This window comes from Echeneis naucrates, chromosome 15 (genome assembly GCF_900963305.1).
Source record: "Echeneis naucrates chromosome 15, fEcheNa1.1, whole genome shotgun sequence".
Classification (NCBI taxonomy): Eukaryota; Metazoa; Chordata; class Actinopteri; order Carangiformes; family Echeneidae; genus Echeneis; species Echeneis naucrates.
In genome coordinates, this window is record NC_042525.1 from 9,830,023 (window position 1) to 9,852,763 (window position 22,741).

Here is a 22,741-nt window from a genome sequence, read left to right on the forward strand (position 1 = left end):
ACATAATAGAAACATCTTTGATTCATCCTGCTCGATGTGAAGAGAAAACTAGTATTATTTCCCCAAAACTGAACTGATCTCTTTCATTTAGCCCCTTGAAAATTTGCTAACCATGAAGTAAAGTTATCATTTTATGATGTTTTAACTCAATCTTGGAATATAAACTCTTATGGATTTGGCTCATACAAATTCAACTCAACATCATGTATCTTATAAGACTACATATTTTTTCTAGGACCGTGGAAACTGCTAATGTAAAGACAGTGCAGAGTGATACTAGAGAGGTACAGCCTTCAGTAGAAAGTGTATGGTTACATTACAAGGCTTCAGTGTGAATGATAAAAGGATAAATGGAAAGATGAAAGAGGAGGAATAATAGAAGCGTAACAAGACTGAGACAGTGCCTCTGCTTTCTTTCTGTTTTTCTTGGCTGAATTCCATTAGTGAAGTTAACACAACATGAATAAGAGTTTAGACAGATGGATCAGAGCAGTATTAAAGTTTTCAACAGGGAGAAATGACTGCGGAATGTGGGTGTGTACAGCATGTGAGAAGGGTATTTATTCAGACTGAAGACATGAAGTGAGAGCATGGTAGCATAGTTACGGATGTGTGATGGTGTTGGCAGGGGTGAAAACAAGGTCATGGGCACTATACTAAGCTTGCTAAATATGCACGATGCCCAGAGCAGAACCTCGCTCTATTATGAATGACTTCTAGACTTGACAGCCTGTGAAATCTGTGGGCTTGTGGCCATAGTGATACAATAAGACACTACCGCTCTCTTTTCTCCTCTTCCTCTTATATGTCGCTCCCTCTAAGAGCGACTCCATCCCTTGTGCTGATCTTTAGGTCTAAATAGTGGGTTGCCAGTTGGAGAGACAGCCCTCTGTGTGGAGGTGGTGATTTAGTGGGGAGATAAGCTCCCTGTAATGGCAGGGTGGAATAATTCCTCTTTAACTAGGAGGCTTGGCTCTCTCCACCCTCCAGAAGAAAATGTTACCTCTCCTCTTCTTTGTTCATTCTTTTCCTTTCTTTTTGTTTTACTCCCCTCCCTTTTCTTTTCTGTTTGCCTAGTAAATTGCCACTTCTTAGATCAGATCTTGTTCCTCTGAAAATAAATACCCTTATTAGTGAAAGCAATATGGACTCTCTCTTTTGAAATTGTTTTTATTATTTTATTTTAATTTACAAGGCAATTTATGAGGCATTTGTTGTCTGTGGCCTCATAAATCTTGAAAATGCAATGTCACTTTTAGTGTTAAGACCTCTGACTGTGGCTTTCTTCATGGCAGCCAACATGTTCGAACAGTCTGAATTTTGAAACCACAAACCTTGTAGGAGCTCTTGTTAAAAGCTGGTGTATCTGGGTCTACAAAGCTAAAAATAACAACTTCAATTATTTAATGAAGTACTGAACACTATAACCTTTCTTTGAAGCTTGGCTAAACAACTTTGTACAGTGAAACAGAAGACCAACACAACTTTGATTTATTCGACAAAGACAAGTTGATTGGCAGTGGGGGGGGGGGTGAAATTGGAATATCATTAGCACAAGAAAAGAAAAATTTGAACTCTTCCCTTTTTTAAGAGGATGAGAAGGCTGCACATTCCTCAGAGATATGAGAGGACATGGCAAGTGTGGAGACAAAAAAACTGGCATTTATAAGTGGAACAACTGATATAGATTGTTATCGACAACACCAGATGTCATGCCTGCATCCCGTGCTTCATTTCAGCCTTTACTTTTCTGCCGTAGATTTCACTTTATATTTTGTATTGCGGTCGGGATAATGTGACTGTTGTGAAATCAACACGGTCAAATAATCAATGTCGATTCATTGAGTTAGGATGCCCCCTGGAGGCTAAAGCAGTAACTTCAGGCTCAATGGCAACAGGATGGTGCCCTGCTTAGACTCCTCTCCTGACAGGGTATATTTTTCTCCAGAGGTTCACGTCTCAAAGTGTGGTGTAAGTGAAGATCATTCACTCATTGAACCCTAAACATGCACTTACCATAAACACCCAGTGCAGAGCAAATGTTCATGCAGTCGAGATGGGCACAGAGAAGAGACTTAACGAATGTGCATATATGTGTGTGTCTGTGTGTTTACCTTGCAGCCCTGCTGTCGTCGTGGTGCGAGGAGCTCGGTCGTCTCCTCCTGCTGCGTCACCAGAAGAACCGGCAGAACGAACCACAGGGAAAAGTCTCCATGCAGCCCAGCATGAGCAGCATGAAGCCCAGCCTCTCACACAGGTCAGCGGGGAGTCTCTGAGACATTTCCTGTCACTTGAATCAAGATTGTGTGTATCTTAGGAAAACTATCTGTTCATCACAGTCAGAAAGGATTGCAGGGGACTAAAGAGTGAGGGCAAATGTCTCAAACTTTGAATTTATATAGGTGTTTTTCACACATTTTATTAGATTTAGGTAGTGATAGAGTAAATTATCAAGGCTAGTCTATCTAGTTTATCTATCTTTATTTAGGTTGGTTTTGATTGTTTCTTTTACCAACTGCAACAAATTGCACATCACAGAAATGTAAATGAAAGAAAGAGACATTGTTACAGTTAAATTATTTATGACAGACAAAAGTGGCAAAACTGATAAATTAGTACCTGCCATCAAAGCTCCAAGAGCTTTGTTAAAATAGCCTTTGATGTCCCATTTCGCTGGAGTTTTACATGATGTGTTCTCCCAAATCGTTGCAAATTAATTCATCAAAGCCAAACAAGGTTCACTTACTTCAGGCTCAATAGCCTGTCCATTTTTATTTTGGGGGGATTATCTTGAATTCAGTGTTTATGTAACGCAACACCAAGAAACAGAGGATTTCCATTGTTTATAGAGGAGGCAGAGTGACTTTCAATGGAAGGGGGGTTTGGAGTGGAAGAACAGGCCAACGGGAGAAATGCTCTGTGAAGTAATGTTTTTGGAGAACATTGTGTGCTCATGCCTCTTTTAAAGAAGAAGAAGAGGAAGAAATCCTGGAGCTAGCTGAGTCCTTCTTGCCTCTGCCGAGGATCTTGGGATAATGTTATGCCTTTATGAGGAAATATTGAGTATGTCATCCATTCCAAGAGCTAACCTCTAAACGAAAACAAGCTGCTCTCCAACAACAGCAGTTCCTTCCCACTCCACTGGCCACTTGCCTCTGCCCATGAGGATTCAGCTTGTTTATTATATGTTACAGACTCTCATATTTTGTCCTAATATTTGTTTAAAATCTGAATGCTAGTCATTCCAAATGCTCTTAACTATCCACATTGAAAGATTTTTCAGCAAGGATGTAATTTCATCTCATGAAAATATAATATATACTTGTGTGTGTGGACACTAAATTCCATATCAGCTCATTTGGAACTCACTATGTAGCCATTAGCTGACACCATGGCTTCAGAAATTAAATGCCAAGCATTTCAAATTACCTTAAATTTTGGTAACAACAATTCCCAAATGATTCTCATTTTTGGATACACATGCACCACTGTTGATTTTTGACTTGCCTCATTTTCCAGTGAGTTGAAACTTAAAGTGACATCAGGCACATATTCCTATTCTGATCTTGTTTCCAGTGATGGATCCTTTCCTTATGACTCTGTCCCATGGCAACAAAATACCAACCAGCCCCCTGGGTCATTGTCTGTGGTTACAACAGTGTGGGGCGTGACCAATACATCACAGAGCCAGGTATGTCAGCACATGATCAGCATCCAGTCCGTTTAGTATAACACACAATAAATACTTGCATCAGGGATTGTCTGATTTTATAAATCAAAGAGATATTATATCCTCCATTGTCCAGGTGCTGGGTAACCCAATGGCAAACAGCAATAACCCCATGAATCCCGGAGGTAACCCCATGGGATCAGGGATGTCTGCCAGTGCAGCAGGGCTCAACTCTCCTCAGTTCAGTGCTCAGCAGCAACAGTTCCCAAGCAAAGGAGGCTCCAACCAACCTTATATGCAGCAGGGCATGTATGGCAGACCTGGCTACCCTGGTGGTCCTGGGGGATACAGCGGAAGGTAAGAGACTGAATGAGTTCACATTTTAAAAAATAAATCTATAAAATGTACCATTATGACTAACGCATCTGATCCGTGCATTTGGCAGTTATTCTGGAGGCCCTAACGCTCCTCCAGGAGGTATGGGAATGACCTCCCACACACGTCCTCCTGGTGACTTCACACAGCCAGCCGCCGCCGCAGCAGCAGCTGCTGTTGCTGCTGCTGCCGCTACAGCAACAGCCACAGCAACAGCCACAGTAGCAGCGCTGCAGGAAACGCAGAATAAAGATATGAATCAGTATGGACAGGTACAGTACACACTTGGTCACATGTTTACAGCTGAAGGTACTTTTCAGAATAGACAGTAAGATACAAATATACCCAGGAAATTGTTATCCAACCATCTGCTAGAAATATACCAATTATATTTAATGCTGAAACCTGCGTTCTTACTTCCAGATGTGCTCATCTTTCCAAATGGGCCCTGCTCAGGCCTACAATAGCCAGTTCATGAACCAGCCAGGACCGCGAGGCCCCCCTGGAGGTATGAATCCAGCCAGCATGGGATCAGCCATGAGCAGCCCTAACATGAGTGGACCTCCCATGGGCATTAACCAGACTCGAACACCCGGCATGGGGCCTTTTGGCACACATGGCCAAAGGATGCCCCAGCAAGGGTATCCTGGAGGACCTCGACAGGGAATGCCCATACAGGGAATGAAAAGGCCATATCCTGGGGAGGTGAGTGGAATTACCAATTTGGAGATTTTGTCTCATGGTGGCTCTAGAATGTGTATTCAAGACTTTTCCTTTCACTTTCACCATCTAGGCAAGTTATGGGGGTCAACAGTACGGGCAGAATAGTCAGTTTCCTCCACAGCAGGGCCAGTATCCCACATCAAATGCCTCTAGGCCACTGCCCTCTCCTAACTACCCTGGCCAGAGGATGCCAGGGCAGCAAAGCCAGGGACAATACCCCCCTGGCATGCCCATGGGCCAGTATTATAAGGTCTGTGACTCTATTCAATTTATCCAACTGTCCATTTTCTACAACTTATACACAGGACATCTTGTAGCACACATTGGTGGAAACTGCAGAGCATAACTTGTTATTGCTCAATATTTCCATAACAGCAAGAGCCCTTCAATGGTCAAAGCACCAACTTCTCTGGAGGTGGATACTCCTATGGTCAAGGCAATGGGGTATGTTTTCACATTTAATGGAAAAAAAAGTTCAATTTGTTAAATGTAGAATGCCAAGTGCTTGGTGTTTAGTTTCAGTTCGTCACGTATGTGAAGTGAATTAACCAGATGTTGTACAGATGTTGTCATTATTGCACTCTCCTGCCTTTTACAGCCCCCAAGGCCTGGTAACTACCCCCACTCCCCAGTCCCTGGAAATCCCACACCGCCTATGACCCCAGGAAGCAGTATCCCTCCGTACTTGTCGCCAAACCAGGATGTGAAACCACCGTTTCCACCCGATATGAAACCAAATATGACAGCACTTCCGCCCCCTCCAAGTGAGTAGTCCACAGCAGACCTGAAACAACTAGTTCATATGCATTTTGCTTACTTTAGGCAAAAAATTGATCTCTCCTGTTTGTGCTCCCAGCTAACCCCAACGAGGAACTGCGGCTGACGTTCCCAGTCAGGGATGGAGTGGTGCTGGAACCCTTCCGTTTGGAGCACAACCTGGCTGTCAGTAACCACGTCTTCCACCTTCGACCCTCCGTCCACCAGACCCTCATGTGGAGGCAAGACCACCACACACACTTCCATTTTGCTTCCACCTTTGTTCCCATTAGTGCAATGATAACATTTTACAGAAGATTCCTGCAGTGAAGCAGCTCTCTGTACTTTGGGTCATAAACTCAGGGTCGTTTCCTCTGTTGAAGTAAGAGGTTGAGACTGAGCTTAATGTATTATTCTGCCGTCTATTCTGCCATTGTAACGTTGCCAACTGCTGACCCTCTTGTCCCATCCTTCCTATAGGTCAGACCTTGAGCTGCAGTTTAAGTGCTACCACCATGAGGACAGGCAGATGAACACCAATTGGCCAGCCTCCGTCCAGGTCAGCGTCAATGCCACACCCCTCACCATTGAGAGAGGAGACAACAAAACTTCCCACAAACCCCTGCACCTGAAGCATGTTTGCCAACCTGGGAGAAACACCATCCAGATCACTGTCACTGCCTGCTGTTGTGTGAGTACACAGTCTCAATCACAATATACAATATCAACATCAACTGAAACTATTTAACTTTACAGTGTCTTGAGTACGTGTGTGTGTGTGTGTGTGTGTGTGTGTGTGTGTGTGTGTGTGTGGAATAGACTTGATGTTCAGCTGTCTGTGTTAATTCTGTTTGTTTTCATGTTCTTGTGTTGCAGTCCCACCTGTTTGTGCTGCAGCTGGTCCACAGGCCATCTGTGCGATCCGTCCTCCAGGGGCTCCTGAAGAAGAGACTCCTTCCTGCAGAACACTGCATCACTAAGAGTATGGCTCATTTACTCTCTTAGCGCAGTTAATATGCATAAGTACATCTTAATTAAATGGGGGCACACCTGTCTCTACACTTTCTTTTAAAATATGTCTTGAAGTGCACCTGAAGACATTCACTTTCCATCTCAAACCTTTTCTCTCCTCAGTCAAGAGGAACTTCAGCAGTGTGGCGGCCTCAGCAGGCAACACTACCCTTAACGGGGAAGACGGCGTGGAGCAGACAGCCATTAAAGTGTCACTGAAATGTCCCATAACCTTCCGGCGCATTCAGCTACCAGCACGAGGGCATGACTGCAAACATGTCCAGGTTTGTTCAGATTTAATTTTAAGTCAGAAAAATATGTCGATGTCACTGTGAATGGAACCAGGTCCTTCTAATGAGTATTTGCGATGTTTTTCTCCACAGTGTTTTGATCTGGAGTCATACTTGCAGCTTAATTGTGAGAGGGGGACATGGAGGTGTCCTGTGTGCAAGTAAGTGAAAAGTGATTCTGTTTGAAACAGATTTATAAAGCATTAGTAAGAAGAAACGCCTCTAACAGGCCTCATCTCCCTTTTTTCTCTTCCCAGTAAAACAGCATTGTTAGAAGGTCTGGAGGTCGACCAGTACATGTGGGGAATCCTGAATGCCATCCAAAAGTAAGTTTCTTCTCCTTACCTTAATTTTAAGCCAGTAACTTTAAAATATAAGCACCACATTTTGCTTCCTCCTCCAACAGCTCAGAGTTTGAGGAAGTCACTATAGACCCGACATGTAGCTGGCGACCTGTCCCCATTAAGTCTGAGCTTCACATCAAAGAAGACCCTGATGGGCCGCTGGCCAAGCGCTTTAAGACCATGAGCCCCAGTCAGATGACCATGCCCAATGTGATGGAGATGATCGCCCAGCTTGGGCCTGGTCCCGGCCCAGGGACCGGACCTGGTCCTGGACCAGGTCCCAGCCCCTACCCACCACACCCTGGTCAACATACTAGTGGCAACGGAGATTATCCAGGAGCAGGTAAAAAAAAAAAGCCGGAGCCTGCCGTGTAAACGAATAACTCAAGTGTCAGCTCATTTGTTGGAAAAGTGAGCAGTTTTGCATTTTACAACAGAAAGCATTGATGTGTCTCTGGTGCTTTAAACAAAGACAGCGCCTAAAGGAGAGATTTATGCCGAACCGCTTTTAAAATGTTGGCAGCTCATTGCTCTGATAAAACTTTCATCACAGTGCATCCTCTTATGTAACCATAGCCCTACTTTGAAAAGGTAACTTTCTGCAACTGCAAGAATTTAAGAAAAAAGTCGGCAAGGCCAAACTTTTGACAGAAAGTGTTTGTTCTTTGGTCTTTGAAGGCAACAGTTACCACAGCCAAGGAAACTTTGACTTCCCTCACGGGAACCCCTCTGGTGGTGGGGGTCCTCCTATGAATGACTTCATCCATGGCCCGCAGCTCTCTCATCCCCCAGATGGACCCGGCAGTCTCCTGTCCCAGGATAAGCCCCTTAACCATGGCATGAATGATGCAGTAAGTAGGCTCAGCTTCCAATGCTGCTCACTTTCCCATACCACTGTATCAAGGAAGTATGTTTAGAGGACATTGTGTTACAACACAGTCACACTGGTCTAAATTAAGATCTGATTTTTAGGATTTAGATATCTTTCTTTTATTATGGGCTGTCAGAATTCCTGTTATAGAGTTTGTTATGGGATCTCCAAACTATCTGTGCTTCCTGAAAAAAGTGTGACTGTTTTCAGACAGATTTGCTCTCTGACCAAGGTGCAGCCTGTGCCTGCAGCCAGCATGTGTGCTCAGTCATGCTCACATGCTCATGTCACCGTATAATGTTGCAGCTGCACATATCTGCTGATCACAGCTTCCATTTAGAAAGCCTCTTTCATATTATTCACGCTGGAACTCATTTCGCTTTTCCTCCCTTTCTTCCTTCTTCCCATACAACACACACTTACCGACACCACTCCACACAACTCTCCTTCTTTCTTTCTCTCTCACTATTCCTTCCTCCTTATTTTTCACTCCCCATCTCTCTCGCTGTCTGTCCTCTCGCACCTGCAGATGTCCCATCCTGATCAGTCCCATAATTCCATGCAGCAGAGCTTGCATGCGTCTCCCCACCCTGTCAGCCAAACAGGGCCACCCTTGCATCACAGCGGCCAGTCAGGGCAACCTTTGCATCACAGCGGCCAGTCATCGCAGCCGCCTCGCCAGTCGCAGCCTCAGCCACAGCCTCAGCAGCCTGGGCAGAACAATCACCCCCACAGCGATCTGAACTTTAACCCCTCTTCAGATGGGCAGATGGGTCAGGGAGCCCAGGATATGCCTGAACCCTCCCTGGATGTAAGTGTGTTGGCTTTGTGCTCCATAAGCTACCTGTTAACAGCTAACACTGTCTGCTGCAGCTGCTCTCATCTCTTTATGTGTGCTCTGTTTATGTTTGGCTCTCAAATTGCTTCTGAGCAGTGCTAGCTGTGTTTACATGTACACAATCTTCGTGAACATGACTCAGTCAGCCAACATCAGAACTATCAGCATGTTTTCAGCGGATGAAGCCCTGCCTCTCATTGTCTCTTTCTGCATTTTATCCACAGCTGCTTCCAGAGCTGGCCAATCCAGACGAGCTACTATCATACCTGGACCCCCCCGACCTTCCCACCAACAGCAACGACGACCTTCTCTCCCTCTTTGAGAACAACTAATCCCCAAAAACACTCCTGCACCGACAGGAGTGGTGACAAGTTTGACTGTCCGTCCACAGACACTTCACCGACCTTGAATCAACAATTAAAGCAGCTTCCTGTGCTCACGCACGCACACACACATTCACGGTCTCTCAACAGATTTTGTGTGTCATGGGAGCCCGGCTAAAAAGAGGCACCTGTTTGGGAACTCAACGGAGGGAAAACAGGAATGCCACTTACACCTGAACTCCCTTTTTTCCTCCTGTAAAGATTCCACGCACCAGTTCCACCACCTCCAAACATGCCATTTACAGCCATGTTGGCAGGCACTAAAGATATATATATATACATATATATGAGACTTTTCAACTGAAAACTGTGCAGCTATAATCATCAACAACACGGAAGAGAACAGAGCCTTTGTGGTTCGAGGGAAAGTGTTGTAGCTTTGTTTTTGTTTTTGTTTTCTTAATTATAATTTTCCTTTTGTGAAAAAAGATATGTCCAAGGGAAACATTGTCTTGTTGTGTTTTTGTCCTGTTGGAAATATGTTTTTCCAAAACTATGGCACATGCCACGCCCTTTGACCCCCAAACTTCCAAGTGTGTATGTCTTTAAATATATATGTGTGTGTGTGAGATAGAGAGAGAGAGAGAGACAGTTGAATAACTGGAACACAGAATCAGAATCAGAGCGCTGACAGGACAAGCCAAGATGTCTTCCAGTGTCAACAGAGGAAGAAAAGCACACATTGTGCAATGTAGTGTATGAGTGAGAGTGTGCACGTGGGTATGTGTGTTTTTGTGTGTGTGTGTGTGTGTGTGTGTTCCCTTTTGTTTGCCTGCAAGCATATGTGAAAGACAGTGGGGAGAGAAAGTTTGAGACAGAGGAGGGAAGAAAAATATTGAATGGAAGACAGATAAAACAATCCAGTTTGCGAGCTGTCTCAGTTCTTTGTCTCCACTCTGTCTGCAGTTTGTATTTGTACTGTTTCACTTGTCCTCATACAATTAGCATCATTTTGTTCACAAGTGCATGTGTGCCAATGTCTCCTGTTGTCTTTGTTCAACCTAAACGTGCGTGATCAAATTATTCTTTCTCTTGTCTTTATATTTATTACTTTATTTTAAATTCATGTTGTTGTTGTTGTTTTTTTTACTATTGTCCTTTTTATGTTTTATCTTTGTCCCACATTCATTGATTCAGATACGCATCACCAAAGTTGTCCTATGCTTTTTGTAAGGGTTTGGGCCTGGATATTATGCTTGTGTAAGAGTGGGATTTCAGCATCATACAGACGTCTGCAGAACATTTGAAATCGCTGTATTTTATAGATACGTCTGTGTGATTATACTGAGCTATCCTTTTGTTGTTTTGTTACTGTTAAACTTTGTCTTTTTGGGAAAAAAAACATCTTGCATGATCCAACAGTGTTTCCAGAGCTGTTGTATATACCCTTTGTGAATACTTTGTGACTGTACAGTACTGTACCTATCTATTACTGCAACTATGTGGTACTGTATGTCTGTAAGGGACTACACATACACTCTCACAAACACACAGAATCCCTTCTAAACAGTCCAATATTGTAACAAATTAATCCAAATGCACTCTCACTGGCCTTGTATTAAGTACCTGTGTATTGTGTACAGTTTTTCCATTAGTTTGTGACAATGCATCAGCAAAAAGGAAGATCGGAATTATGGATTATATACAAATAAGCTGTTTTTTTTGTCTATCTAAAATTAACTTCATTCATCTTCAACCGCTTATCCATTTCTAGGTCGCGGGTAAAATCAACTTAAAGATCTAAATTCCTCCTAAATTTCTCTTTGTTTTAAAATCATTGAAACAAGAGTTGCCTTCTTCATTTAAAGTGAGACTGTGCAAAATGGCCTGATTGATGAGATTTTGATAACAAAAAATGTATGAATATGATTTGTGTATTTTTCATCACATTTTATATTGTTTTAAGTTATTATCATCCTCTGGTTTTGATGACAGGTTGTAATTTGGTTTACACAGTTTTATGCAGTACAAATGAATTACATACAAACAGCAGCATACATTTTAAATATACTAAATGCTGTTGGATAAAATGTTCCCCTTTTGACATCTGAAAAACTAAATGTGGCTTTACTGGTCTTCAGAGTTGATCAAATCACCCATATGTAACGCAGTTGAAGGATCAGATGTTGTTTGTTTGTTTATATGTTTGTTAAAGACAATGCACTGCCGCATTGGGATGTTTTATTTCCCTACACAGTGTGTAACTGTAACTGAAACCTTTCACAAAATCACACCTAGCAATTTGAGTGACACAAATTGTACTGTCTGATGGCAGACATTGAAAATTAAGTTGAGGATTTGAAAGAGAATGCAATTAATATTGTAAATTGAAATTTTGGGGAGACCCCTCCTACTTGCATTACAAGGATAGGTTGTGGCAGAGGGCTGGGGTTTGGGGATGTAAGGGGTACGTGTATATAATGTAAATGACAAATAGAGACACGTTAACTGAAATGTATTCATTTTCTCCAGGGGGAATGTGCATAGTGTATTTAGAATTTGTAAAGCTTGCATCCTCCTGTCAGACATTGAATTGGGAAAATGTGTTTGATTGCGTCTGTGCAGACCTCTCTGACCACACCTGTTCATTTATGTAAGATACTTTATGTGCCCCTCCACGTGGGGTCTCCAAGAAAAAAAGAAATTTTTCTTTTGTGTAATATTAAATTTCTGTGTATTTCTCTATTACCTGTGTGCTTTATAAAGGTGCTAAAAAAATATTAAAACCTTTTGAGGTATAATTGGGTCTTGGAGACATTGAGCTTTGAGTGGCTCTTAAGGATTGTTTCCAAATTTGTAAAAAAAAAAAAAAAAAAAAAAAGTCAAATTTATAATTTTTATGCAGTTTGGCAAAAATATGCTATGAGGTACAATCTGAAGTGATTGGCACTACAGGTGGCAGTTGTCTCTTTGGTTTTGTACATCCTATGTACAATCATTTCATATTCTAAACTGGTCAGAAAAACATTGTGATTTTTAGTCTTGCAAATCTGTATGTAGTTAGATGACGTGACATCCTAATATTTATCTAATAAATATGTATTCAGATGAAACACAATTAATGGCCTCTGTGTCTTTTGACATACATATACATTATAATAGATTACATGTAAATTATATAGTTATATACAATAAATATAAAAATTTATACACTGAATAAATCCAATTTGCAAATGACAGTCATCTAAAACTCAAATAACAGTTCTTTGTAACTGAAGACATTCTGACATTACAACAGATTAGGAAAAGCAAAGGTGAAAATAATAATATGAATGATGATTGAAAATTAATTCTGTTGTGAAAAAGATCAATTGCATCACTTTCATAATTATATTATTTAATTCAATAAGAGATCATTGCTTAACGTAAAAAAAAACTAAAAGGTGATCTGTTACCTGAAAGTTAGGCTGAGGAAAAAAAATTAATTGAACTACTGCGACAAATAATGAGCAGCTTATTATCTAAATTAATTAGTCCAATTACAATTTAGAGCTGTGAATATTACTCAGGTCCTCCAAGAATGTTGTGGTTTATCTGTATGCTCTTGCATAAACGTTGATAAATGTATCTGAGATTATGATATTCAGGATGTGGTTGGTGAAGTTCCTTCTTCAGTGAAAATACTTGTAGAAGGCAAGACTCATGTAAAATCTGAGGAGCATCATCTGAAAATCCAGGTTTTTATTTTCATCGCTGTGCACCTCTTTGTGATTCCGAATCAAAACTCCAGAAAGAACGCATCAAAGATAGTTTTGACTTTTTGACAGCCAAATGACCAGATTTCAAATTTTTTGTGTTGTCTCATGGAGGCCGCAAATGTTACATGGCACATAAATAAATGCACACAGTTAACTCGTTCATTCATGTTTTTGGACAACCATGGTGGTTTACTCATGTATTAAATCTGTCTGGAAGAGAAGAGCCCTGTACAATTATCAGACATTATCAGTCGTCCCAATATCGTCACATTTCTATCAAGCAGGAGAAAATCTGTATCGATAACTGCATCATATCTACATCAGCTTCAAAGGTTTATGCAAAGTAAGTAAAATATTTAAAATGTGACTTCCTACTGCAGTCAGTTTTCTAGAACAAGTCCGATGTTTTCGGGTTACCCAACAACAACACGGAGATGGTCTTCGGCATGTGCGAGCTTTTCATTTCCGTCGGGCTTTTTGTGTCGTGTCGCTTCCTGGTCACGTGGCGTCGCTGTTTCCCGTCGCTCACTGTGACGTCAGACGTTAACGGCGGCGGCGGCGGCCATGATCGGCAGCAGCGATGAAGCAGGTGAAGAGCCGGCTGAGGTTCAGCGGGCCGGGCGTCGCCGCCGCCCGGCTCCTCTCCTCCGGGCCGGCCGAAAACCCGGTGGTGTTCCTGGACGTCGAGGCCGACAGCGAGTCCCTGGGAAGAATAATCATCCAGGTAGACAAATCCGTAAAGCTGCAGCGCCTTCATGGCCACATCCATCATCAGTCTGAGTGTTTTTCTGTTGTCTTACAGTTAAATGCTGATGTCGTCCCAAAGACTGCAGGTATGTTACCACCTTTACAACCGTCAGCCAATCAGTGCAGACCCTGATCTAACACATTCTGGTTTTGTTTTTTAACAGAAAACTTCCGAGCTCTGTGCACAGGGGAGCATGGCTTTGGATATAAGGGAAGTGTTTTCCACAGGATCATACCAGAGTTTATGTGTCAGGTAAGAGTTACTGATTGACTGTGCAGATGAGAGGAGGATTTTTTTTTAATTCATGCTCATGCTCATGTTTTCTGTCGCAGGGAGGAGATTTCACTAAAAACAACGGCACAGGAGGGAAATCTATCTATGGGAAAACCTTTAAAGATGAGAACTTCAAACTAAAACACAACGGTCCAGGTACATCTGCCACACTTACTGGTTGGCCCATCGGGTTTTTGTCCATCGCTCACATAATCCACTGCGGCCTGCTTCCTAATAATATGTTAACATCACTCCAGGCTTAGCAGCTCAACTCTGGCTTCCCCTTTATTTTAGTCTTGATTTTAAAATTGTATTAAATTGATAAGTTGTATTGTATTGTAAAAATGTATTATAATTTTTTTCTAACTTCTAATCTTTTAAAAATGCAATTTTTTTTTAAGTCAAAAATCTCTTTTTCTCCAGATCCAGTATATTCACTGTAGGGATTTAAATTTTTTACAGAGGACACAAATCAAAATCAACAACCCACATATTAAATGATATTGAAAATGTGAAATAGCAGTTTATTATTATGAAATGAAATCTATGCCACTTTTCCAACTTTTCATGTGTAATTCGGCTGCTTTTAAAACCATCTGGCTGTCCACTAGATGGCAGTGACTGATCTTATGCAAGCTTTAAAACTAATGGCTATATGGATTTTGTAATCCCCAGGTGAATGACCTAGTTTTCAGTGAGTCAACATTCACTAATCAAAATAACTCCCTTCTTCAATAAACTTAGACCATATGTTGATTATTAGGCACTTCTTCGAAAGTGTTACATAACCGCAGCTTGCATCAGACTCAGAAAAGAGGCCTTTTCTTGACACAGTTATTGACTTGTCAGGGTTCCTTTTTGCTACAGTCAGTCTTAAATGTGAGTCAGTGGTAAGAGGAGGTCAAGATCTTGTTGACAGCATCACATTTAATTGATTTACTCGCCCGCTTTTCTTTCCTCCTGCAGGAACTCTTTCTATGGCGAATTCAGGGCCAAACACCAACGGCTCACAATTCTTCATCTGTACAGCTAAAACTGAATGGTAGATAGTTTGAAGAGCATTTTCATCGGTCATCTCAGAATAGTTGCTTAGTCATCACCTGCTGATGTCACTTTCTTTTCCTCTTTTGACAGGCTCAATGGTAAACACGTAGTCTTTGGGCAGGTAAAGGAAGGTATGGATGTGGTCACCAAGATGGAATCTTTTGGTTTACATGACGGTGGTGTGATCAAAAAAATTGTGATCACTGACTGTGGGCAAATCAAGTAACACCTAGGACTGCACGTGAGCGTCTGTGGGATGACTCACCAAGCAGACATTTGGTATTTACTTTATCTATCCTTCTGTATTCATGATACTTTCAGGAGGAGGAGTTATCACAGATGATCTTTGATCTTCCCTTAATGTGATATTTCTGCTGCTGATCATGATTTTCAAAGATGAATAGATTTATTATTTTAGTTTTAATTTTATTTATATTAAAAAAGCGCACTATATATATATATATATATATATATAATGCACATAATGAAAAGTCCAGGAGTTGCACTGATCCATTTTTAATGGTTCTTTAATGGTTCTTGCAGATTTTTTCACATCTAACTTGAGCCAAGTTGGTATCATGTGATTGTTCTCTATTTACTGCAAAATAAAGGCCATTTTGAGATTTTACCAGCTCTGGTCTTAGTACGGGACATTTGCTCTCATGTGCCACGAACCCTGCTGGTTTTAAAGCTTCCTGGAAATGATCCAGCAGCTTTTTTTAGAAAGTGGCTCTCCAGCACGACGGACTTCCTGTTCATCAGAGCAGGATATGACATCACGTGACATCCTACAGGGGAGCCTCAAGAAAGCAGTTGGCAGATAATAGACCTGTGGACATAGTCATAGTCTCATTGGACAGAAACTATTTAATCTGCTGGAACCGCAAAGAAACCTGAAAATGTCTTTAGCATGTTCGTGGGTTGCTCTTCCTTCGCTGCCTCTTTTTCATGAAGTGCAGTGTTCAGAGGGGAGGGGGCTGAGAAAAGAAGGCCAGGGACTGGGTGGTGCTGCTTATCGAGCTAATACTTTATGAAAGTAAATAATGAAGCGACGTGAAAAAGCAGTTCTTGCCCCTAAATGAAACCATATGCGTCTGACCTTCCACCGTTTGTTTGAATTCTCGGATTACATTGTTGCTATAGAGACTTGCAGCTCTCTCTGTTTGAGCTTGAGATGTTGTAACAAACTTGATATAATTTGGGTCCCCACCCTCTGGTTTACTTTTAGTTATTTGGAATGCATGTCCAATATTGTGCATGGAAACTTGGCTCGAGAGACGGCGTGACTGTGGCCAGCATTTAATACACATGCAAAACAATGACATCTTAACAACTGGTACGAGCTGGTTCTGCTGTTGTAAATGTCTACATCTATCAAACAGCACCCATGTCGGTTGGGTGTCCTTTTGTGTGTGTGTGTGTTTTGGTTTTCCTGTCCACAGCTTGACCCAAAGTGTTGAAATCGAGTCCTGTCAGCTTGGTGTGTCTGCTATCTTTCAGCACTTTTCATGGAAAGTGAGGAAAAAAAAAACCCTTCTTCGGTTACACAACAACCTTGAATAATCCATTGGAAAGTTCGTTTATCATAATCTATGTGCTTATGTAAGCCTTCAAGCTCAAAGACACAGATCAGACTGATGATAAAAACATACAGTCTCTGTGAATATTATACCAACAGGAGCACTCAGAAAAACAATGTGTTGCTTTTGGCTGAAATGAAAGTTCAGAGTAAACACCTCCCAGTCACTAGATCCACCAATCCAGCACAGGACCCAAACAAATGAAAGCCACATTACCCAAAAAGTCCTAATTCAATATAACTTTTATTTGTCAAACTTTTCGACAGCTCTATAACACTAAAACGTTTTCCCAACTAACAAATAAGGCACATTTTGGAATGCCGTTTTATGGACATGAAAAACAGACCCACGGTCTACTCTCTAAACCAAGACTGTCCTTTTTTCCCCCAAATCGTTGTCTTCCCAACCTCACGTCTGTGTTCTGTCCAATTCAAATATTACATTATTGCAATATTGCATTACAAACATCTCAAGTGATACAGACAGTAAAGAATACAAACATAACCTTCCAAATTGACCACATAAGTGTTAACACATTACATTCAGTAAATATGTATTATTCGTAGAGACTACACTAGCGGTAAATGAAATACTTTACGACTAACACCGATCAGAAGTTGCTGATAATGTTAAAAACAGCACATACTTAAGCAAACTACTGTAAAGTATTTAAATAAGTATACATTGCACAAAATAATATTTCATTCAAAACCAAACACATGCACATGCAAACTCTAAAATAGTTCTTTGTCACACACACTTTCTTGACAAAAGTATACACTCCCTAAACTACTAATAACACTGTAACTTTTTATAATAGATTCTTGTCATTGCTGCTTTAAGCAAACTACATCTCACAGTTTAATGTGCTTATACAGTGGTGAGTATCCATCGCTAATTAAAGGAAAAAAAAAAAGATTTCTGCATGGTAACACAATATATCGATCATACTGTAATAACTGTTTACAAAATGAATACATGCGAGTCTATGGATGTAAATGGCAGCTCACAATTAGTTACAGATAGCAACTGAATAACATTGTGGGTTATCCAACACTGATAACATCATGAAACAAAACACAAATAATACAATGGCTTATAATTGAGAAAGGGTATTAATTATGTACCAGCTGTTTATTTAATAATATTCTATGTAGACATCAATATTTCCTTCTTAGTGTAACTTTGTTGCATATTCTATACAAAAAGTGTTGTAAAAAATCTTTCCATAAATACTTCTGCAGGATAACCCCTCAGATTATTGTAAAACATCAAGGAAAAAAAAAAAAAAAAAAACTCCAAGCTTCGTTTATTTTTTTTTTTCAACAATAGGCCCTTCTTCACATACACACGCACACACACACACACACAAAAAAAACTTCAATATTGCATAACGCTTCAAAAGAGCTAATATCCTTGAAAATGATGGCCATCAAATATATACATAAAACAGTCTATCTTTGTCAGGGAAATAACTCTTGAGTTTTTGCAGATTGCTTTAAAATTTTCAACATCTATTAAGTGTTCCAAAATACACATCTTCATTCATAGAAAATAACAAATTTGAACTGAAAAGGTACTAGAAAAAGTCAAGTATATGTAATTCAAGACACTACGTCTGAAAGCAGTGATTCTTTTTTTTTTTTTTTCTTTCTTTTTCAAATGTATTGTATCAGCTGCTTCCATTGGCTCTTGGCTTGCCATTTAAAATGACCTCCTCAAAACTTCTGGGCGGAATCAAACTCTTCATCGGGATTTCAACGCATTTCACCTACTGTTTTCAATATGTAGCCAGAACTCTGTGAATCCTAATCAATACTTGTTTATGAGGTTAGTTCGTAAGGCATCATTGGTATCTTTTCCTCTCACTGCAGCCACATTGTATGATAATAGGGTTCATATGTAAAAACCTGTTAGGTTAGTATTGCTACACAAAGCAAAAGAAAGAGAATGTTAAACTGTAAGAAATGTGGATTTTTTTTCCCCAACCAGAACCTTTCATTTCAGATGGAAGGCCAAGTCTTTTTAAAGGGTCACTCCACCAACTTCACTCCTGAAGTCCGGTTTACCCATCACTGGTAATACAAGCTGATGATTTCATGGTACTGATGATTAAAATGTAAAGATTTAAATATATGTACATTTACCCAGCAGATGCAGCATGGGAGCTTCAGCTCCATCTTGAGTGATGCAAGGGGTTGAAAGTAAGGATGTCTCAGACTCTGCTGAATTTGTTTAGACTTTTGTTCAGTATCTCCTTCGGGACTTTGTGTACTTCAGTACTGAATCACTGGAGTGCCCCTTTCACTTTAGAGGTGGAATAAATCATCATTTCCCAGAACTGCAAGGTACCTATATCAGCCACTGCAATGTTTCCCACTACGGCAAGTGACCATGTATATTTTCTCGAGAAAATCCATGGCTCCTGGGATAAACATTACGACAATGGATAGAAAAAAAACAAAGAGTGAGGTCCACTGTTTCATGTGCAACTCTGTTCTGTTGTGTGGATCGACTAAGAAGTCATATCTTGGTGGACATTCCATGACAACAGACCACAGGAGGATTGTTATTGCCAGCTGGGAATGCTGGTTCAGCCTGCACCTCAAACTCAGCGAACACCCACCATGCCAGTTCAAACTGCTAATAGAGGAACTGTCCCTTTCCTGTTCTGCCACATTTAAAACCTGCATTAAGCTTATTCTGCACCACAGTTACCACATGCACATGTACTACTCCAACTCTGAGCCTGTCCCCACATCCTTTCCATGCTCCGAATGGCCTCTCGACACTTCAGAATGATTGAAATCTTTTTAAGGCACATACAGTATTGTGTTAAGTATAAAATAGTCTACCAGCTTTAATAAGGCTGAAAATACAGTACATAAAATAGTTCACAATTCCTATAACACGATTCCTTGAAGGTTTCTAGAAATCAAAACTACATATACTTCCTCTGTAGTGCTTTAGGTCTGCGCAGTGATCTATGTAAACTGGATGTGTACTTCTTTCTTTAAAGACATTGGCTTGTAATTGTAGGCCCCATTAAAAATGAATAAAGTGTGACCTAAATCCATCGGCACTTTCAACAAATCCTCAAATCTTTATCACCACATCACAAATCAGCCCTTACGTTAAATCTTATTGTTTCTCTAAACCCACCTGAAAATCTTTGCGGTTCTCCAAAGCTTCACCTCCCTTTGCACAGCAGTCAGCTGTTAGACATAGTTTTGAAGGGGGCAAGCCCTTGGAAAAGTTTCCATTTAGGTTCGCGGACTCCTCTAAGGCAGCCAAACATCTATCGGTACTATAATTGCAATCTTAAATGTCTTTCTGAACCTCTTCCAAGCAAACATCTCCTTTGTATTTCACTAACTTAAAATCTAATCAGGCTTTACATGAGAACAGTTTAACCTCTACAGTTATTTTTCATAATGCTAATGCAATTATGGCAAGCAGTTCACTTTTGCAAGTGCTTAAAAAAACAAAAAAACAAAAGCAAATATTTGGCTCTGGCAAGAGACAATGGATGACGAGTACTGTTACTGAAAACTACTACTAATTCCTGCAGCTCTCCCTCCATGATGTGATTTGAAATGAACGTAACTTACCTATCGGACACCAGAGATGTCTTGAAACCTTATATGTTAGCAACGCACTAAATCTAGACGAGGAGCGACTACGCAACTGAACCTACAGTAGTTTCTATAGACACGTGGAAGCAGTTACACAATAATGTGATGTACATACATACAAAAAAAAAAAAAAAACAACACATTTCTTTATGTCCCAGTTAAAATTCAAATTGCACACTAGACAACAAGAAAATAAATAGGCCAAATGTAAGCTAGGGACGTATGGCACATTATCCCTTAGTTAATTCACAGTTATAATAAGATGTGCTATTGACCCTAATACGGCAAGACATCACAGGCATCCAATACGTGAAAACATCGCAAGAAGCCTGGGTTAAATGTTCATCACATTAGCACATGCTTCACTTGGCAGGGAATCGAAAGGCAGATCTCTGTAAACACAAAGCCAACAAATGCCAAGGTGAGGTAATCTATTGAGACCAATACTGTCAGTGACACCAATGAAATACATGACTGGTGCTAATTCGTCAGCACAATGATCGGATGTTGTTAAACGCTGGGTTGGATCGGCGGGGTTTAATGGTTACTGATACATGAGACACAAAAAAGTAAAAGACTTTTTTTTTCTTTTGACAGGTTTTTGCTTTAGATGAAGAGCACTTTGAAAGATATGATGCTAAGTTAACACGTTCCTCTCACTCCCAGATACTGTCGCTGTTGGTGCACGCATGCACCAGCTCTTCCTAAACCAGCCGTGGCACGTGCGTGGTGTTGGACCTACAATCTATATTTGACGCTTCTGAGAGACAGAGGGGAAGACTGAGGAGGACGCCATGTTGTGTGCAGGGAAACCTGGATTTGTGGACAGGGAGGAAGTTAACAGCGTTGATGGAGGATGAGCGATAGGTCTTGGTACAGAAAAAAGTTGCTCTCTGACTCTGAGTAGGTGATTATTGCACACGGCGGCAGTAGTAGCCCAGGACTTTACATTTCTCACACAGATGCTGAGGGTGCTCCTTACTCTGATCAGAAACGTCCAGGCCGTCCGGCTTCTCTAAAGGGCGCTGGGGATTGAAACAGAAGGGCAGAAATGAATATTAAACACTGGAGAGAGAGCACACACAAACACACAGATACAGTTTTTCCATGCAGTTCACTTGGTGCTGGCTTTGACTCAGCTACACACCCAGCTTCTTCAGCCTCCAACTTTACTCCCATATTTTTCACAGAGTAGACGTGTACTGAACACAATTAGCTGCACAGATATGGCAATGCACCATCTGCTCTGGAAACTTGTAGCACATTTTAACAACCTGATCCAGCGTGCATTTGATCATGACCTGTATGGAAATACCAGTGAACTTGCTTTAGCAATGGCTGTCTGAAAGTCATTATTGAGGATGAAGGGAATCTATCAGAGCCAGCGAGTTAAGAGGTTATTTTAACAATCTGTGGAAAAGTTTATTTCCCATCTATTGTTCTTGTCCTGTTTGATTTTTTTTTTTTTTTAACAAAACGGGTTTTTAATTCAAGCTAACGGAAAGCAGGTTACCGTGGGTCACTACAAGGAGATATTTCAGTTATCCGCTAATGAGTCTGCCAGGAAGTATTGACACTTTACTATCGGTGCATTAAAGAGATTCGGTCCTTGAGCAAAGCTGGAAAAACTGATGCATATTTTATGGGGTCCCCTCGGTGGTTTGAGTGAGCTAGGTTAAAGTGTCTGCGCTCCAGGCTTCTTCCTTTCTGAAGTGTCCTTTAGCAACAACCATAAGCTCAAGGGAGTCTGTTTGGAATCAAAGCTGGTGTCTGACCTCCATTCATTTGGAGTGACATTTCCCCTGCAGTCTTCCATAGCTGCAACTTTATTTTGGTATGTGTTTGGCACTGAAGCAGGGCTCACATGAAAAAAAATCAAGGTTTCGTAAATATCGGGGAGTTTTACGGATCCTCAACCAGACCAACATAAAATATATGTGATTGTGTTTAGCAAAATTATAATAATAATAATAATTCACTTTTTGTGCAACAAAATAATCACTAATTGACTAACCAAAGAACTTAGACTGAGATAATGTGTTTTAGAAAAGTAACAAACATTCAAAAATAAATTGTAATTCACAAAAACTCATTTGTTGACTCAATTACCCTGTCCTTTGGTGCCCTTCGCTTTTGAATGAGGTTCACGTTCTATAGTCACGTAAATCCCATAAATCACTTACTTTCCAGAAAACATGCAGTGCAGGGCATGTAATTTTCTAAGTCATAACTAGTGTCTGCAAACTTTCCACTAAACGCATAGTTACAGCAGCATCTATGTAGCATGAGATACAAAAACAGGGTGCAGAACAAGTCCAACAGTCCACTCCCTGCAGGTCAGAAGGTTTCTAGTCGCAGCTGCTTACCCTCATTTTTTTTCAGACCAGTGCTTCCATGACTGCTTGCTTCTGATCAGTGATGATAATTCATATGATATGTTCTAGTAGTCAGTTCTGCAAAGGTTAGCACTGTTGCCGCACAGCAAGGGGGTTCTGTGTTTAT

General features: G+C 40.8%; 3 protein-coding genes across 6 annotated transcripts in view; 2 read left to right on the forward strand and 1 right to left on the reverse strand.

Annotated features, from left to right (window-relative positions):
- Positions 1-12,103, forward strand: part of zmiz1a (zinc finger, MIZ-type containing 1a) — a 93,221-nt gene extending 81,118 nt beyond the window's left edge. For 2 of the 3 annotated variants that reach the window (XM_029520582.1, XM_029520583.1), the window contains 18 exons: positions 2,122-2,257; positions 3,577-3,691; positions 3,807-4,027; positions 4,116-4,317; positions 4,469-4,750; positions 4,839-5,018; positions 5,144-5,212; positions 5,367-5,532; positions 5,625-5,766; positions 6,005-6,215; positions 6,401-6,506; positions 6,659-6,819; positions 6,919-6,986; positions 7,083-7,151; positions 7,232-7,512; positions 7,848-8,020; positions 8,570-8,851; positions 9,103-12,103. In XM_029520582.1, the coding sequence (XP_029376442.1) occupies positions 2,122-2,257; positions 3,577-3,691; positions 3,807-4,027; positions 4,116-4,317; positions 4,469-4,750; positions 4,839-5,018; positions 5,144-5,212; positions 5,367-5,532; positions 5,625-5,766; positions 6,005-6,215; positions 6,401-6,506; positions 6,659-6,819; positions 6,919-6,986; positions 7,083-7,151; positions 7,232-7,512; positions 7,848-8,020; positions 8,570-8,851; positions 9,103-9,210 (2,972 nt within the window). In that variant the 3' untranslated portion in view covers positions 9,211-12,103. The remainder of the gene's footprint in view (positions 1-2,121; positions 2,258-3,576; positions 3,692-3,806; positions 4,028-4,115; positions 4,318-4,468; positions 4,751-4,838; positions 5,019-5,143; positions 5,213-5,366; positions 5,533-5,624; positions 5,767-6,004; positions 6,216-6,400; positions 6,507-6,658; positions 6,820-6,918; positions 6,987-7,082; positions 7,152-7,231; positions 7,513-7,847; positions 8,021-8,569; positions 8,852-9,102) is intronic. The other variant, XM_029520584.1, reaches the window with a different exon arrangement.
- Positions 12,104-13,527: 1,424 nt separating this feature from the next.
- Positions 13,528-15,465, forward strand: ppifa (peptidylprolyl isomerase Fa). Its single transcript, XM_029520663.1, has 6 exons — positions 13,528-13,683; positions 13,762-13,792; positions 13,871-13,959; positions 14,040-14,136; positions 14,947-15,022; positions 15,115-15,465. Exons 1-6 carry the CDS (start codon positions 13,540-13,542, stop codon positions 15,248-15,250), a joined length of 573 nt encoding a protein of 190 aa, XP_029376523.1. The 5' UTR covers positions 13,528-13,539; the 3' UTR covers positions 15,251-15,465.
- A 1,363-nt stretch (positions 15,466-16,828) lies between these two features.
- zcchc24 (zinc finger, CCHC domain containing 24) overlaps positions 16,829-22,741 on the reverse strand; it is a 32,065-nt gene continuing 26,152 nt past the window's right edge. The window contains exons 4-5 of one of the 2 annotated variants that reach the window (XM_029521904.1): positions 21,222-21,264; positions 16,829-21,052 (exon numbers count right to left, since the gene is read on the reverse strand). In XM_029521904.1, coding sequence (XP_029377764.1) covers positions 20,985-21,052; positions 21,222-21,264 — 111 coding nt within the window. In that variant the 3' untranslated portion in view covers positions 16,829-20,984. Of the gene's footprint in view, positions 21,265-22,741 lie in introns of both variants that reach the window. The other variant, XM_029521902.1, reaches the window with a different exon arrangement.

Coding starts and splice junctions, on each gene's coding strand:
- ppifa (XM_029520663.1), top strand. CDS start 13,540: ATGAAGCAGGTGAAGAGCCGGCTGAGGTTCAGCGGGCCGGGCGTCGCC. Junction 13,684..13,761: donor TGGGAAGAATAATCATCCAG/GTAGACAAATCC, acceptor GTTGTCTTACAG/TTAAATGCTGATGTCGTCCC. Junction 14,137..14,946: donor ACTAAAACACAACGGTCCAG/GTACATCTGCCA, acceptor TTCCTCCTGCAG/GAACTCTTTCTATGGCGAAT.